At 47.0% G+C, this 18,610-nt stretch overlaps 1 protein-coding gene across 1 annotated transcript in view; it reads left to right on the forward strand.

Annotated features, from left to right (window-relative positions):
* Positions 1 to 18,610, forward strand: part of LOC146812509 (targeting protein for Xklp2-B-like) — a 131,712-nt gene that overhangs the window by 57,778 nt on the left and 55,324 nt on the right. Inside the window, exon 9 of the mRNA XM_085619511.1 lies at positions 5,936 to 6,119. Coding sequence (XP_085475637.1) covers positions 5,936 to 6,119 — 184 coding nt within the window. The remainder of the gene's footprint in view (positions 1 to 5,935; positions 6,120 to 18,610) is intronic.

An 18,610-nucleotide genomic window follows, 5' to 3' on the forward strand; every position in this document is an offset into this window, starting at 1 on the left:
AACTTCGGTTTAGGATTTGAGATCTATAGACACTTTGAAGACTTATCCCCTTTAATATACTGTCTTAGAGAGGAGGGAAGGTAACCTGTATCATGGCAAGGACAACTAATTCTTTGGCGGCTTATAATAAAGTTCATATCGGGGCTGTCCAGAAGCCAAGGACTTGACACTACTACCTTCCATTTAGTCAAGTCTTGGGGACAAACCTTGATAAGTATCCAGGGCCGGTAAAAACAACTGGCAAGATGCTGAAACCAAGTTCTTGAATACAACTTCTGATCTGTGAACTTGCAATTTACACCTTGAACTGACATTGTCGTGCTTTACTTTGATCTTAAATTGCAGGTTAAGGATGGGTATCCCATCCAAGGATTTCTAAATCTGTGGATTAAGTGACTAGGATTTGGGAGGCTACGAGTGTTGCCTGCTTTTTGGGTACCTTGAAGTTGTGGCAGTGGGTCCTCAAACTCTCGAAAGGCCTTAACTTTAAATTTAACAAATCTCAGTTAGCAGTCGAGCGAGACTCCTTCTTCCCTGTAATGTTCCAGGGGAGTGAGGAGGAAGGAGGGCCATTTCGGGGTTAGGTGGGAAAGATGATGCAGTTTAAGACTACAGCAAGTTAGGCTTGTCCTGCAGTTATTACTTCTTTCTCTTTAGGTGAAGCTGGTTCTGGTCATGATCAACTCCAGCTTTGATTCTTCAAAAGAAGCTCGAGTTGTGGACACTTGTGCTGTCAGCCCAGCGCCTTCCAAGAGTAAAGAACATTGTGGCAAATAACCTCCCCTGAGGTGCCCTTGCATGTTGCAAGGGGATTTGAGGACTTATCAAGCCATTTTAACAAATCTTCTAATTGTTTTGGGGGAGCCCAGAGAAGAACTGACCATGAAATAGCTCAAAAGTGCCCACTCTTAAATCTTCAGACCTTAACCGCAAGCCGCCTTACTGGGAATGAAGGGCTCTTGTTTTTGTGGGACTTCTCTTCCTTTCACATTGCTCCGTAGACCAAATCAGTCATCTACCTTATGATTCACTTACACCCCAAGCAGGCTTGATCAGTGTCCTGACCAGATACTTTGGATGTCTTTCTATCCATACCTCTAGTGCAATGCAAGATTGACATGGAAATTCGCCACCATCGCGTGTGGGAGGTCTGTACTTCGGATCATTTTTTTTTTTAGTTCTTATAGAATTTGCATCTTCACGTGAAGTACCGTTGTCAGTTCTCAAAACCGATCAGAGTGACGTTTGGCCAGATGTATCCCAAAGGTTTTTGTTTTTCCCTGCATGTTCAATGGGATATGTTCCATGCCTGCCTTCTAGCACTGAGAACCGCTAAAATGGATAGTTACAGATGGAATTAAGTCCAAATGGATCTGTTGGGTAGAATCACAGCTAATTCCACATGAGCTAGAAAATATTCCATATCTCTTTTTACAAATACCTCTCCAGAAAACTGGTCTGTTGCAACCAAAACTTTCCAAAGAATCACTCCGTAATGTTTGGATGGAGTTTTAATGTTATGAGCAGTACAGGACTAGTTCCATACTGAACTAGTCTTCACTGCTCTGCCTTCCCAAGTAATCACTCATTCACCTGCCTAAAAATAGAATATGTGAAAGATCCTGTCCTGGAGAAAGAAGGGTTACTTACCTGTTCCCACAACTCTTGATTTGGTACATTTCTGAGACCCCTACAATTCTCTCTTTTCCATGACTGCAAGGATGCCGTGCACACTCCATGCTGTAATGGCTAATAAGGTGCAAAGAGTAGGACCCTTGCACTGGCTGGAGCACATCCTCTGCATTTGAGCTTTTTCCTCGTTCAAGATAATGGATTACGGTATTTGAATATCCTTTTTCCCCAAAGATTCCCAGGCTGCCAGTATTTCAAAAGTAAGGAAGCTCATGAAAGCAGTCAATGCAGCAACTGTACTAACAGGTAAGAGCTTTCCACATCTCAACAGGTAGCTCCCTGCATACAGCTGTGATCTGAATCAATCCGGGGTTTATAAAGCGCGCTACTCACCCGTTCGGGTCTCAAGGCACTGGGGGGGGGCGGGCGGGGGAGAAGATTGCTCCGGATCAGTGGAAGAGCCAGGTCTTGAGGTCCTTCCTGAACGTGTGCAGGGTTGGGGAGCGTCTGATGTTCACCGGGAGCTCGTTCCAGGTCTTGGCTGCGATGTAAGAGAAGGCTCTTTCTCCGGCTTTATTTCTGCGGATGCGGGGAACCTCTGCCAGAGCGAGGTGAGCAGAGGTTTCTCTTGGGTGCATGGTAGGAGACTCTCGTTGAGGTATTTGGGTCCTATGTTGAGGGCTTTGTAGGCATGGGTGAGGAGCTTGAAAGTGACTCCTCGACGGGGAGCCAGTGCAGGCTGCGCAGGTGTTAGGTCATGTGCTTGTGCTTTTGAGTTTCGAATAAGAGTCTTGCTGCGGCGTTCTGGATGGTTTGTAGTCTGTGTAGGAGAGTTTTGTTGATTCCGGCGTAGAGGGCGTTGCCGTAGTAAAGTCTGCTGGTTATGAGTGCGTGGGTGACTGTCCTTCTGCAGTCGGAGGGGATCCATTTGAAGGTCTTACGGAGGATCCGAAGGCAGTTGAAACTAGTGGAGGTGACGGCATTGATCTGGCGGTTCATGCAGAGGGAGGAGTCGAGGATGATGCAGAGGTTTCGTGCATGGTCGGTCCGGGTGTGTGGGGACCTTAGAGCAGACTGCCACCAGGTGTTGTCCCAGGCGGTGGAGCAGGGTCTGAGGATGAGGACCTCGGTCTTGAGTTGAGCTTCATACAGCTGTCCTTCATCCAGGCTGCCACGTTCTTCATTCCTTCCTGGAAGCAGTCTGGTGTCTTCGTGAGGGAACAGATGAGCTGGGTGTCGTCAGCGTAGGATACGATGCGGAGCCCATGTTGTCGAACGATGGCTGCGAGGGGGGCCATGTAGATGTTGAAAAGCGTGGAGCTGAGATGACCCCTGTGGGACTCCGCAGTTGATATTGTTGGGTTTGGAGAGGAAGTGAGGGAGTCTGATCCTCTGTGTTCGGCCGGCGAGGAAGGATTGGATCCAGTCTAGGGTGGCTCCTTGTATCCCTGCGTTATGGAGTCTGGATGCGAGAGTGCAGTGTGAGACGGTGTCGAAGGCCGCGGAGAGGTCTAGCAGGATGAGGGCCGCCGTGTGTCCCTGGTCCAGTAGCATGCTGATGTCCGTGGCGGCTAGGATGGCGGTCTCGGTGCTGTGGTTGCTGCGGTATCCAGATTGGGAGGCGTCTAGGATGGAATTGTCTTTTATGAAGGCAGTCTGCTGAGTGTTTGAGTCTCTCTGTGACTTTGGCTGCGAAGGGAAGGAAAGAGATGGGCCGGTAGTTTTTCAGGTCCGTGGGGTCTGCTGTGGGTTTCTTGAGGGGTTTTACCTCCGCCCATTTCCAGTTGTCTGGACAGATGCTGGATGTGAGGGAGGTGTTGGTGGCGCGACCAAGTTCGGGTGCAATGGCGGCAGCGGCTCTGTGGAAAATGTGCAGTGGACAGATCCGTGGGTGCCCCAGAGTGAGTTTTCTTAATGGTCATGAGTTTGATGGAGGCGGGATTCCTCGACGAGATGGTCTGTTTGTCGGCGGTGATGGGTAGGGGCGTGTTGGGGGCTGGCTCGCTGAAGTTGTTGTACAGGTCTTTGATTTTACAATGGAAGTAGGAGCTGAGCTTGTCAGAGTTCCTGGGAAGTTGTGATGTCCGTGGCTTCGCAGGCGGGTCTTGCGAACTGTGGTATGATGTTGAATAGTTCTGTGGCGTTGGACTAGACTTTCATGAAGGTCCGTTTGGTGTCTCTAATGCGCTGGTGGTATTCTTTCAGGGCGTTCTTGTGGTTGGTCCAAGCTTCCGTAGTTTTCTGGTTTCGCCAGGTTTTTTCTAGGTGTCTGCAGGCGTGTCTGGCTTCTTGGAGTTCTGTGGTGAACCAGGCGGCCTTTAGAGGGTGTGGGGGGGGGGGGGGGGGGAGCAGTGCGAGCTTGTACGTGCAGCAGGAGACCCAGCTGTGAAGTTGCCTGGCTGCGGTGTTGGTGTCTGTCGTGGCGACGGGCGTGTTTTGGCGGAGGGTGGTGATGAGTTCCTCTGTGACCTTGCACCAGTTCCGTCGAGGCGGGTGTGTGGGGGGGGGGGGCTGTGTGTAGTGGTGGTGTTGAAGGTGAAATGGACGCAGTGATGGTCCATCCAGGGGGGCTGGGTGGTGTGGCTGAAGCGGATGTTGGTTCCTCCTGCAAAGATGGGGTCGAGGGTGTGGCCTGCTCTCTGGGTCGGTGTGTTGATGAGGTGCTTCAGTCCTAGGTTGGCGAGGATGTCTGAGGGTGCTGGAGTCTGTCATTGCTGTTGTCAAGGTGGAAGTTCAGGTCACAGTAGGATGTAGTCTGTGGAGGTGATGGCATGGCGTGGGGTGCGGCGAGCTCGGCAATGGTAGTTGCGGGTTGGGTGCGGGGTCATGGCGGTCTGTAGATGAGGGTGCCGCGTAGTTTGGTCCTGGGGCTGGTCTGGACCTGGAAGTGGTGTTCCGCCTTGTGACTGGTGGCCGTTCGAGTTGGAGGTGGAGAGTCGGAGGGTGGTCTTGTGCACGATGGCGAGTCACCCCCCCCCCCCCTCCCCCTCCTCCTCTCCTTCCTGGGCAGCACAGGCAGTCCTTTCTCTAACTTGTAGCCATTGGGGATGGCGGTGGCGATGTCGGGCCGGAGGTGGCGTTGAGCCAGGTCTCTGTGAAGAAAGTGACGTTTGGTTGAGAGTGTGTCTATCGGGTCCCAGATTTCAACAGCGTGTCGGTGCAGGGAGCGCACGTTGAGGAGAATGCAAGTCAGGCTCTCTGAGGTGCATGCATCGGATGGGCAGTCTGCGGTCACGGGAGGCTTGTCGACGGTGGAGGATTTGCAGCAGGTTTTGTAGGAGAACTGTCCGTGGGTGGTGATGGGGGAGGATCTTGTGCAGTCTGCGTGTCTTCCGGGATTGAGTGCGTGGAGGGTGGTCGAGTCGTAGCGGTGAGGTCTAGGAGAACCAGGGTTCCTGGCGCTGGCCGCGGTCTGGTCGCGGACTGGGGCAGACGGGCTTGCCTTGGGCACGCCATCAGCATGCCTGCTGCGCAGCGGTAGCTGTATGTAGAGGGGGTGGGGGCAGCGGGAAGGGAGCGGGGCTGGACCGGGGGGGTGGGGCAGCGATGGGAAAGGAGAGCGGGTGATGCAGGAACACTGGTGCAGGGACAACAATTGTCAGTATCAAACCAGAATCGCAAACCAATAGAAACAAAGCAGCACAACAATTAAAACTAGGACAGAATCACCACTAAGTAAAAACAAAGCAGAAATAAGACCGCTAGGGGCAAGCCACCAAATGCGGAGGAGAACCTGCGGCGCAGGGACGGACTGCAGGCTCGAACCCTGCCAGAAAGTAGCTTAGGAGCTGGGGCGAACGGCTGATTCAGCGGAGCTGCTGGGGAGTGCTGTCCTTGTGCAGAGGTCAAGGAATGTGGGGGTAGAACGGTTTTCAGTACCTGGGATAATGTCTTCTGGCAAACACTGCCACACTTATGGTACAGGCTGGCATCCATGAACCGTGGCCTACCACTGAAGTGCAACTCCATAAATCTAGTCAATGCCCCCCAAATCCTCAAGCATCCCACTAACATTCATGATCTATGTGAAGGTTTTGTGCTGTGACGGAAATCGCTTTGCCTGCCCTTATTCACCTATGAACTAAATTCAAGAATCAATTGAACACAATTGCCATCACTTTACCATAGCATGTGGATGCCTTTTTAAGAGGGTTTGACCACTATATAACACAAAGGAGCATTTGTAATTGCTGCTGGCGATTGCTTCTGCCTGCACTTGGCAAGGGCAGGTGTGGAGCTTTGTCCATCTAGGCTGAAAAGTACAAGCTGATGTACACTTCGATTATTTTCTGTTTGTCTTTAGGTGCGTCTGCCCAAAAATGGCTGCACTATCCCAAAGCCCTTCAAGCTCACGAAGCAAAACAAGAGGAAACTTGCAGAGGAAGAAGGACCAGGCAAATTTGTGTCAATGGCTGAGCAAGTTGCGGCTTTCTTCAAGGACACACCGCTCCGCTTTCGCGTCCAGAGCAGAGTTCAGCAGAATATGGGTTAGTCTGTCTGTTCACACTTTGGGGCTGGCGTGGTTGCCTGAAAATGAGCCATTCTCATCTCACCTGGTTTTAGAAAGATTTCCGATCTGCAAAACTACGGTTAGCATGGTGCCAGGCACACTTTCTTAGAAGAAATATCTGTTGGTGGACTTCTGCTATTTTTTAATTTGTGATTTTTACTTGATATGTGGGTGAAAGGCAGGAGGATAAGTCAACTGGAATGCTGGAGCTGAAGGCTGTTACTCTGTTCTGTTATGTGTGCTTCTGCAGTTTAATCCGAGAATCTGGTCTCCTCCATTTGTGGTTTGAGTGGAAGGGAGGAGTGTGGCGGTTGTTGGCTTGGAGAAACACTGGTCTTTGAACTTCTTTATCTGTTCTTCCTTTTTGTTTTGTGTTCAATTTTTATTTTAGAGTGGTCATAAGTTGTTAAAATGCATTGATCCCATTATTTCTGTAAAGGGAGAAAGATGAACACAGCAATGTTGTGTAAAATGTACTATACATAGCAAATTTCTAAAACCAGGTCTAATTTAATCACTTAAGTTCCTTACTCCCCTTTTAGTTTTAGTAAGGTGGATTCAGTTTCGAAGATCTGGCCCACGTATCAACCAATCGCTATACGGCTTGGGTATCTTCTTAATCCAATAATAATGGCAATAGCTGTGACTTAACTTTCAGTTTTGTCCCCAGCATCATAATCATTGTATTTAGTACTAAAATCGCTGTGTAGGTGTGTCAAATACTGGGTGATATCAGACCAGTTCCCAAACCATCACGGGCAGCTTACAAACCAGTGCATTATGTCGACTGCCAACAGCCTGTATCAAGGACACCATTTTTAGGTCTCGGCTGCGAAAGGCTGCGCTTGCGCAGTCTCGCTCCGAGATTTAATGAGTTTGAGTGACTTTGAGAAGAGGGGCTTGCACCCGCCCCTCTTCTCTCCTGTTCTCCATTGGCTGGCCTCTTAAATGCTGGCCAGCCACTGGAGAAGAGGTCCAGTCACTCGGTTGAAGCCCCGTCCTTTTCGGATCGGGGGGCGTGTTTTTTCGCTGCTTTTCGCAGGGCGTGTTTTTCTCTCCTCCAGCCAATGGCAAGAGGAGAGAAAAAGAAACACGCCCCCGAATCCGAAACTGAGGCTGCGTTTCTCCGAGGCAGTTCTTCTCTGCCTCGGAGAAAGGCGGTGGTGTCCCGGCGTTGCTCCCTCACCCGATCTCCTTGTCTTTAGGTACAATTTTTATTATTGCTTATCCTTTTTGGCTTAGCTTTAGATTTAAATAGATTTATTATATGTTATTCCGCCAAATTGTATAATCAGTTTGCTTATCTAATGCTTCTTGTTTTACACCCATTGTTACATACTGTACCTATGCTTATAAATACTTTTAATAAAGCTCTTTAAAAAAAAAAATAGATATGCCCTGATGTTTCCCGGAACTCACCAGCAGAAACCTTGTTTCCAGCCGGACCCGCGCGCCCGACGCACCGCTGCCCTGATGTCTGATACTGGTCCGTCAGTCCTTCCTCTCTGTCTATGCCCTCTGCATCCGGAAGCTTCCCGAGGCGGGTGTTTGCCGTTGGACCCGTGCGCCGGGTCTGACGTACTCTAGTCCTTCTTCTGTGTTTGCTCTCAGCTGTCCGTCCTCTCTGTCTATGGCCCCGGAACCCACCCCCCGGTCCCTGTTTCCAGCCGGACCCGCTCGCGATCCCGGAAGTGCAGCTTTGACAGCCGGCGGCGCCCTTGTACCGGCCGCACAGGGGCAGCATGCTGCGGGCGGGGCCCTCGGGGGCCTGGTGAGTGCTTGAGCGGGGGCGAGGGAGGGGGCGCCGGTGCCTCCGGCCCCGGGGGCCTCCGTGGGCTGGGGATGTTGGAGGGCTGGGGAGGGGTAGATTCCACCGGGGGCAGCTGCAGCCCCCCCGCAGTGTCACTCACTTTGACCGAGTCTCACCCGATGCTGCCGTGGTTTGTCCCGCGGCAGAGGCGGTTGGCCGCTTTGTAAACGGACAGGTGCACTCTGGGAGTTGTAGTTTTGGGTTTGGAGCGTTTCTCATGGGCTCAAGCACAGGTCCCTGCTGTCTCAAGCCCGGGGCTGGCTGAAAATGAGACCGCGGCAGGAGGGCCCTTTGCCCCAGATGTTATGATCCGCCCACCCTGGCAGGGGCGGGGCGGGGTGCTCCGTGGCACCGCCCTTTCACCCTGGGGAGCTGTGGTGTTGGTGTTTGAGTAAAGGCAACAAGAGCCTCCTTATCATCTTAGTAGCAGCAGCTCTTCTGATAATCATCAGATAAAAACATGTATAATTATTGATGGGTAACAGTGAATTACATGGATGTTTTTCACCAATCTGTAATCCACTTTTTACCTATTTATACATTTATGCTATATATGGCCCCCAAGATCATCTGCCCCTACTTTCAACTGCTACGCAGAGGAGTAATGGGGGAGCCCCAAGATTATCTGCCCCTACTTTCAACTGCTACGCAGAGGGGTAATGGGGAGCCAACCATAATATGGCCTCTGTTATGTATACCTATCCCAAAGGCTTACAAAAATGGCTTATCTGCCATCCTTGACCAAACCCCACCACCTTCCCTGCCTTCTCATAGAGCTGTGCTTTGTGCTTTCAGTCAAACTAGACAAGCAGTGGCTGCACCAACAGGCTCTCGGAGAGCTCTCACCTGACCTGGTAAGCGTTGATGACATCACAACAGTGGGTAACCAGTTTTGTTATCAACAGTTGCTATGTCTTAGGAGGGGGTATGAAATTCAAAAACTGAAATAAACGTTATGGGCTCTCTATGAGAACCATACATAACAGAAGAGATATAAATCTGGCTTAATTTTAATGTGTAGTGTTGGGAGGGAATGGTTATTTCTTCTTTTGCGTTCACCTTCCATTGGCCTTCTTTTCTCTTCCTACCTGTGCATCTGCTGAGATGCGCAAGCAGGCATCTCGAGGGTATAATAAGGCATCACATCCACTCACAACTTAAATATTAACATGAGGCATATCCATGACTTTGAGGAGTTTCTCTGGAGGCTCAAATGTTTCTGCAACAACTATTTAAAATGGGAGGGAAAGGAGAAAGATAAGGAGATAAAACAGCAGGGTCAGTGGTGTCTTGAGCTGTAATGGAGGGACAGCTAGTAGATCTCTAAATAGAATCTTCCACACCACCATGGTAGTAAATATTCTAACTGAAGATCCATATCATTATCCGATGCCTCGTTCATGACATATCCTTGGGGTCGCCTTTTAGCGTTCAAAATATGAGGAATTGGAGATTATAGCTTTTCTCTGTTCATGCATTCATCCCGTAACCTTTGATATCTGAAATTAGGGAGGGTTATGGGTCAAGACTGGGCTCATCCTTAAGGGGTGGCTATAGATTTTGCAAGTAGCATGGATGGCCGAACCCTTCTCTTCATTGGATATTGTTTCTCCTTCTGCTTTTTGAATGCGACACACTTTCATGTAGTGGATAGCTTTCTTCACCTGAAATGTTTGGTATCTTTGGAGTTTCCTGCCAAACGTGATTTCAGCCAGAGATGCACCTGCAGTGGTGTAGGCATGTTTCAATACTCATGGAGAGTCTAACACAGGTCCTCAGAAACAGACAGGTTTGTGGTCTTGTCAATCTGAAGAGCTTCTTTTTATAGTTCTCATCAAAAGCTCCATGATGTCATTAATTTGTGACCATAAATGAATAATATTACGCTATTTAAAACCATGGTGATCAGCAAAGTTTCTGAAGTCTTTGAAACAGAAAGGGGCACCATTGGCCGATTGTGAAATGTCTGTTATTTCAAAGTTAGAAAATATCTTGTTGATAGGAGATATTACATCTTCTGCTGATGTGTTGGCAATTGTCATGATTTCAGGAAAATCAGAACGCTATTCTATGACGACAAGCAACTGTTCTATACTGATGAGATCCCAACAAATTGATGGTCACCTCACTCCAGATGTTGGAGGATAAATGGGACATCTGGTCTGGTTGTGGCAAAGTGCCTTTTCCTAAGCTCTGTCATATCTGGCCGGTATTTAGCATTGTCTCACATAGCTCGACAAGAACAGGGAGCCAGAAGAATCTGACTAACAGTATTTTGGTTACAGCAGTGCCACGGTGGCCTTTGTGTGCAAGCCAAAATATAGGTGTGAGGTGCACTCCTTTGCTTACTCCTTCCTGATAATACTGTTTGCCAATGGTGCTACACCGCAACATGTGCTGTCAAACATACTGTCATAATCTTTATTTATTTTTATTGTTGTATATAGTGCAAACTTGACCCTGTGGGGTATCGGAGCGCTTCACATTACAACCATATATACTTTGTGTCTATTGTCTATTTAATGGCCGACAGGGTTTTGAAGATGTCTTTGTGGTCGCAATTGCTATACTCAAGTAATTCAACCAGAAAGGCACAAAACCAATGCAATACAGAACAGACATGAAAACATGGGGTGTGAAAACTGCTAATGTTCATGGACATTAAACAAAAACTGTGGCAAAATGGAAGGTTGCATTCTACCGACTACAAGGGGTTTCTCTGTGTTACTATGATTTTTAAGGTCTCAAATATCTAAACTGTGAAGATCACACACAGTAGAATCTGCGTCGTGGTTACTTGAAAGGAAAGCGGACATACTTGGGGACACCGGGGAGGTATGATGGCCTCTGGTCTTTCAGAGTGTGGCAGGGCTACAAGCCTATTAGCACAAGCACACTGGGCTCAGAGCAGATGATGAGGGTATCTGGAGCCAGCCACCTGTCTAACCATACATATGCGGGGGCAGGTCAAAAACTGTGCAATATGAAAATGGATAAAAATACCAAACATCGGGGACTGTGCTTAGCAGGGAGAGTAACCATCTTACCTGTATGTCATAGTAGTCAGAGCCACCTCTGATCTCAAGGTTAGGATAGAACTTCAGGCTCCTGACTGAATCTCCTTTTTAGGTCTCGGCTGCGAAGGCTGCGCTTGCGCAGTCTCGCTCCGAGATTTAATGACTGAGTGACTTTGAGAAGAGGGGCTTGCACCCGCCCCTCTTCTCTCCTGTTCTCCATTGGCTGGCCTCTTAAATGCTGGCCAGCCACTGGAGAAGAGGTCCAGTCACTCGGTTGAAGCCCCGTCCTTTTCGGATCGGAGGGCGTGTTTTTTCGCTGCTTTTCGCAGGGCGTGTTTTTCTCTCCTCCAGCCAATGGCAAGAGGAGAGAAAGAAACACGCCCCCGAATCCGAAACTGAGGCTGCGTTTCTCCGAGGCAGTTCTTCTCTGCCTCGGAGAAAGGCGGTGGTGTCCCGGCGTTGCTCCCTCACCTGATCTCCTTGTTTTGCTATCGGGATCCGCACCGTGCTTTGGACGCCTTTCCCCCTTGTTTATTATACCGCTTCCGCATCAAAGGATACAAAAGCACACTGGTTCTAGTCCTTCTTCCGTGTCTACAAGTTCAGGCGTCAGTAGACTGGGCGTGTTTCTCACGCCTGCGCACTGGGGCTTTTGATAAGAGGGGACCGGAAACTTGAAGGAAAAGTTTGCTACTGTTTCACTGCCGTTAGCCGCAGAAGATTCCCTTTCCGCCGCGCAGACATGTCGGGGGCTTCAAACGTTACGACCATGAAAAAGCTGGTGCATCAGCTGCGACTGGAGGCCAGCCTAAACCGTGTGAAGGTGATAGACACCATTTTCTACTCCTCGGTAACTTGGGAGCAAGGGGAGGGTTTCTGCCCCGCCTTTCGGAAGAGTCGGAGACAGTCTGTTTACTACTTTTCTCAAACGAGTCTTAGAGATGGTTCCCGTTTACTGTAGCAGACAAAGAAAAAATGGGGGTTGTACCTGCAGTTCTGTTTCAGTTGCTCTGCTCATGTCAACATGTGTCCTGTGTTTTTCTCAAACTGTAGCCGCACCCGGAAGCCCGGTGGTTCCCCTTACATCGCTTCCCCTAGCAACTTGAAAAATATGGGATATCTCCTTTACAGTTTTTAGCTCCTCTGCAGAAGTGTGCTTTTTGGGTTAATAGTTTCCCATCACATACATGCCAGCATTTTAGAACAGGCAAGTGGAAGATGTATGCTACCAGTATTTGATGGAAATGACAAGAAGCTCTAAGTACACAAGAGCAGGCAGGGCACGGAAAGCAACAGGTGTCTCTCCTGGCAACGCGCTCTGTTGTTTGTTAATTGCATCTGACCGACTACGCCCACTTTTACATTTGTACATAGGTCTTCGGAGAGAACGAGTCGCCTGAAAGTCTTTGGCGCCCCAGTGACAATGAAAATATATCTGCCCATCTTTGTCACACTCCTTGCACAAATTTCTCAGCTACGCTGTCGACCGCGCTAGCCCTTTATTTCATGGATCTGTATGAATTAAGGGACATGTTTTCAAAGAGCGCAGCAAGTTAAGTTTCTACATTGCCTCAGCAGGAGATAGCAGAACTGTGACTTATCTCACAGAAATGGCACTTTTATACTCTCTCCATGTGCTGGCGCACTTGTGGTTGACCAACGCAAGCACCCTTGCGCCATAGTGCAGGTGTCTGCATTGTGGTTCATATCGCTTTTGTGCAAGAAGGGATGTCTTCCTGCATAAAAAAAACTCGAATTTTAGATTATTTCCTCTTCATAATGCGTTCTGCAGAGTGCAGCACACCCGCAGTAAGGAAATAACGAGGCAGGCGCACCATTTTGGTGCAAATCAGTGTCTACAAGTCTATGGGTTTGTGTCCGAATCATCACTGAATGCAGATGAACACTGATCCACCAGCCATAGAACTCCTATCTGATGCAAAGCAGTGCAATGTGCTGCGTTGCGTTGTTTTAAAAGAAAAAAAAAATTAACAAAGCCACGCGAAAAATCATTTGCGTTGCTTTAGGTTGCTTTATGCATATCAAGTGGGATTTTTTTTGTCAGGTTTGCATTACAACTGTAATGCAAACCAGAGGCACAACATTTCTAAATCTGGCCCTTTAATGTTAACACAGATCCATCGTAGTGGGAGGTCATGTAAATGCTTAAATTGTGGCACCCTAATAAAAACCCTTAACTGGCTTTGAATTGGGTTTAGTTCATCATGGAACAGACTTTTTCCACTTTATGCAGAACGCAAATTTACAGTGCGATATCCGCCTGGCTCCAGAACTTGAAAGGAAGCTTTAATGTTAATTAACAGGGATGGCTATGTTGTCTCTCTTTGGGAAAGCCCTTTTGGGATTTATGTTCAGTCCTCATTACTACAACTGTTGGTGCTGAAATCTCCTCCTGGAAGTGTAATTAGAGTAGATCAGACTGGATGATTTATTAAGATCTTCCTTTTAGGCCTTTTTGCAGAATGGTGTATGGTGAAATGATATCTCTTTGATCTGAAACACATTGCTGTGGCTGTACTTGGCACTCAAAGAAACTCCTTTGTGTGTGGATGTGCTCCTTGTCAAAGAAAAGAATGCTGTTACTCTTAGTGAAGTTAGCCAATGGCTGAAGAGAGCTGACCCATTGTCCAATGGTGTATGCTGTAGTGGACGGAAGAAAATGTAAATGACAAGAAATAAACAAGTGAATTAAGACAGCCGACTGAAAGCTTCTATATGTAAAAATAGTATGCACATATTAATATCCGCAGGCTCATGCAAGACAGCAAATGCAGGCCTTAGTTTAATCACAGTCCTGTATCTAGTCCAATCACAAGGAAGTGCAAGGTTAAAGAGCAGGATAAAAGCACAATGGGTTATGTGGGTCAGGGTGGTAGGAACTTTGCGGCTCTCCGCAGATAGCAGAACTTTCCTTCACAGAAATGTTAGGAAAATGTGTTTCTTACCAAAGTTTGATGTTTGCAAGTGCTTCTGGGTAAAATTAACTAGTGAGAGCCACACAAGTCAAGCTCCCTTGCTTGTGTAATTTAAAAATAAATAAATGTGCAGGTTGCCTCAGGTGCCGGCTGAGCTAGGGCCTAAAATCCACAGCTACTCACATTGGAAAACAAGCATTTACAATGCAATGGTCTCGGCATTGGTAAAGTTAGAGCTATTGGCATTGCTCATGACATTCTTTTTGTTTATGTTTTTGTTTTTAAAACATGTAAAGAAACGGCATTGTCATGAGCAATGCCAATAGCTCTAACTTTACCAATGCCGAGACCATTGCATTGTAAATGCTTGTTTGCTTTGTGTGGGTGGTTCCCTGCTCCACTATTTTCTCTGGTGTATTGTACAACCTAAGCCCACCATTTTGAATTGCTTAAGGTTTAGGTTAACAGATATTACCAAACAGTTAATTAACTTCTATATCTTTAGACTGAATTGCCTGCCCAATTTTAACACCATTTGTGAGCCAGCTCAGACTCTGACCCAGGTCAGTTGTAGTAGTGGCTTTAAATAGCTACGCTGCAGGAGGTAACCGACCTCTCTGGTAGAATGAACAGGGTTTTTGTTGATCTTGGTGGGGATATTGCGATTACTTGGAATGCTTATTGGCAAGGGTCTAGATGTTCGTTTTTTTTCATTTAAATTTTATTTTTTTTTATATAATTTTCATTTGGAAAACCACTTTTATTGGTCCTATATATTAACGTGTTCTGGTTATTTCTGTGTTAGGATAAGAATCCTGTTCATTATCACATTTGAATTAAAAACAAATGATTTGATAAAATATTATGTTTAACTAGTTTGGGCTACCGCTAGTCAATCTTCAGGTAGGTTTGCCACACTCTAATTGTCTTTCGGGATGAACTCTAGTTAGGATTCTACATTTAACAGTTAAGAGATTTGTGAATGTTACTATATATTATGCTCGACTTCTGTAGCCTTTGAAGTCTTTAGAGTTGCCTAAGGAGGCAGCAAAGACTTGTGCGGTCAGGAGTCTAGAATAACCTCCTGAACTGGTTTGAAAATCACATTTGGGTGTAATGCAAAAATACTTTTACTTAAGTTGTTTAAAAACATTAAGGTCCAATAACACTATATTGATAGTGGATGTTTTGTGTCTGGCCCGTGTGGTAGAGGATTGAGATGGGAGCGATTGTTGGACTGATGGTCTGACTAATCCAAGACTTTTTTGTGTGATAAAGGTAGTTGCTTGACTCATTTCGGGTATTTGCTCATGTCACCTAAGCCTTTGGTAACATGGGAAGAGAAAGATCCCAAGAGGTTTGTCACTCCCATCTCTGCATATGGGTAGACGTGAAGCTTTAGAAGACTAACAAACTGGGATGGGACATCTTTAAGGCAGGAACAATGCCCGGGCTACCTTTCTAGCCTTAAATGAAAATCGGTAAACGTCTTTCATCCTACTGTCTAGTATTTGTTTGTGGGCTAGAGGTGTATGATGGCAATCTGTGTTTTCAAAAGAAGCAACTCCTTCTATAAGTTGCATCAGAACTTCAAATTGGCCCTTGGCTTCCTACCTTTGAAATTTGTACTTTTGAAGCGTATTGTCCACAGGCCTTGAGTTTTTTGCCTATATCTTTTCCTTCCATTGGCTAACAGTGCAGGAAGCAGCGTTGTTCGTTTAAAATGTATGCACAAGTGATGCCAAAAATCCACAATTTTGGATTATATTGGAAATCTCGATAATTTGTCCTTTTCTACTCCTGACGTCACACTAAAGGGCTGTTTGACATCTGACAACATCTCTTTAGGTCTAAATGGACATCCTAGATAGACTCTGATTACCACAGCATTACTATTTTCAGTCTATCTAACTGAGTCCTCTTCAACTCTGATAGACAATGAGGTTTTAAAGCTATGATGACCCTACCACCTCACAGATCAGATAGGACTAGATGTGGCACATTGCAGGGGGCAATAAGGTGTGGGCAACGGCAATCAAGGCTTATTAAACCTCTATACATGCTATAATAATGACTGTGGACAATGCAGATATTTGCTTTCTCTATAAAGCCAGAGCTTAGGGTATTGAATTAAAGCGTACCTAAAATAGATGACACTTTGCTCACTCAACTCAAAATCCTACACATCGCTAATGGCAGGTTATTATTGTAGGGGGTAAAAATGTCACAAACTCCTACAAGCACTTGTAGGAGTGGACCAACTCTTTGTCAGGACCCAAGTCAGGTGGACTGAACACGGTTGAGGTTCCTGTTTTTACCAGAGTTGTCAGCAGGGCCTCTCAACCTGAGTCTTGTGCCCAGATTACCCATAGAAAACTAGAACCCTTTGTGTCCAAACCAGCCCAGGACCAAGAAAACAAAGGAGACTGAAGGTGAAGAGGATCCTATTCAAAGCATTAACATTGGCACACTCTTCTACTAAACAGGCCCGCCTATATGTTAGGTAGACTAACCAACCACTGCCCACAATGTGCACTGCATTCGCAGTCTGCTCACTTTCTATCCACCCCATGCACAAAAAAAGGTGGGGTGGCTCCGCCAGCACACTGCTTGCGGCCAAACTCTGACATTAACTTCCTTTTTCTCCTCCGATGTCTACCAGACAAAGCTGTTCCTTAAACAACTGAAAACCCATTGGTTTAGAAAATAGTTTGTCACTTACCTCTATCTGCTACATGCCTAGTGCTGGGACACTCATGGAGTAGACACACGCTCTATAAATTTATTCATTCAAAGGTGCCATGCACTCTGGCCTTGCTTCTATTGCTTCCTCCCACCTGAGATTGGGGTGGGGAATATTTGCCACTTTAAAGCATGACTGTAGTGGAACTTTTGTGAATGGGTGGAAAGCATAAACGTCCAGCAGCACTGTTTTGCAGAAAGACCTCTCAATAGACCTGAAAAGGTAACCTCCAAATAGATATCTACTTGCAGGAGAAATGATTTCAACATTATGAAAAGTAATAGTATAGAAGGGGCCCCGGTATGAAAGAACAATGGTGTTCACTCACATTATTTTGTTGTGCGAAAGAACAGGGGTCATAGATGTTAATTCTCAACCATGGATGCTTCATTTCTTAAAGGTGACTTTTGGGATGCTCCCCTCCCAATGTGTATCCTGTTTAGAGCCTGACTTCTAGGCAGTTTGAAGTTGACTTGGGTGATGGCTGTGTTCATTTACCTTACTAAGGTAGCATATGTAAATCCTATGGTTTGCACTGGACTAGTCTCCTTTCCTTCATATATGGGACCCTCCAAGATTCTCTGTTTTAACCCTAATTGCCTCACGGCTCCGACTACACACACTCACGGAACAGACTTCCGGGCATTCGACGCGCCCCCCTGCAGGATTATCCAACAGGTATATCTGACTCGGCACCATGCCGAACACTAGTATTCCCGGGTTACGTGGCGCGAGGGTAGGTTGATAGCCCAGTCCGGCAACGACCTTGAAGTAAGTGTACCATTGTTACAACTACGCGCCCTGCAGCGAGTGATGGGTCAGGTGAGTGGTGTGTATGCTTTTCTACAACTGATGGGAGGCTGAATGATGGCTCGTATTCCCGCCGCTGAATTAGCTTACTGTGATTTAGACGCGGTGTTGTAAGTGCTTTCCTGTTGATGGGTTCTGGGACCAACAGTTGTCAGTATGCCTTAAGAGATCCACATCTATGGGCCCGCTAGCGCACTATGCTCGATACTCGGTGGGAGCTGTTGGCTACCCATGGTTTCCACCGATCACCGTTTCTTGGCAAACCATGCGGGCCTCAGACTGGAAACGTGGAGCGTGCGACTCTAAGATGGGACCCTTGGTGGGTGATCACGCATCCTTGACTGGCCGATACCTTGGACGAATTGGCATTTATGACCTCTGTGGCTTCTTCTTCCCTTTTCAGTCTACATTGTGGGGCTAGTCCACCTTCAGATTATCCCTTCTGTTTTTGGATTCGCATCACCCCTACTCATGTGACGGGATCGCACATGAGGGCTTTAGTTTGAACTTGCTAACGATATTTGTCGGGCTGGTAATTGGTTATCATATACCGTTTTTTGTTTCTTACTAGGACACCAGAGTCTTGGTGTCCCGGTGGCGCCACGACCACGGATAGGAGCAGGGTATTACACCATAATAGGTGAGTGTCCAACTACTCCACAACTTTTAAAAGATGCTGTCAGTCACTTCACACTTCCGTATAGGAAGCACGACACTTCCAGTCTTCTGTTTTTAATTGATCTTAATTTCACTTGCTGTAGGAGTTTTCCTACTCACTGTATAGGGGTTGTTGACACTTGGTGACAAAGCCTGTTAACTTGTGACACTGAATCGAGGGGGTATCACTATTATGTGAGATCAACCTATACAGTACTTTCCTTTGTTTGCTACCTTTTGCCTAGGGACGCCTTTCTTAAAACTTTGCTTTCTTTTTAGGTTCCCCTAGGCATATGGCGAGACCGCTTTCCATATAACAGGTGGCAGGTAACAACTGTACTTACCACATTGTGTAGATCTTAGACAGCTATATAGGTCCTGAGGAATTGCCACGGATCAATAGGACCCCTAGGCAAGAAACATGTCGACCAGCACAGAGGAGCTTAGCCAAGCTGAATCATAACATCAGCTAGCTGCCACTCTGTTTTCATTTTT

The sequence above is a fragment of the Triturus cristatus genome, chromosome 7 (assembly GCF_964204655.1).
Source record: "Triturus cristatus chromosome 7, aTriCri1.1, whole genome shotgun sequence".
Taxonomy (NCBI): Eukaryota; Metazoa; Chordata; class Amphibia; order Caudata; family Salamandridae; genus Triturus; species Triturus cristatus.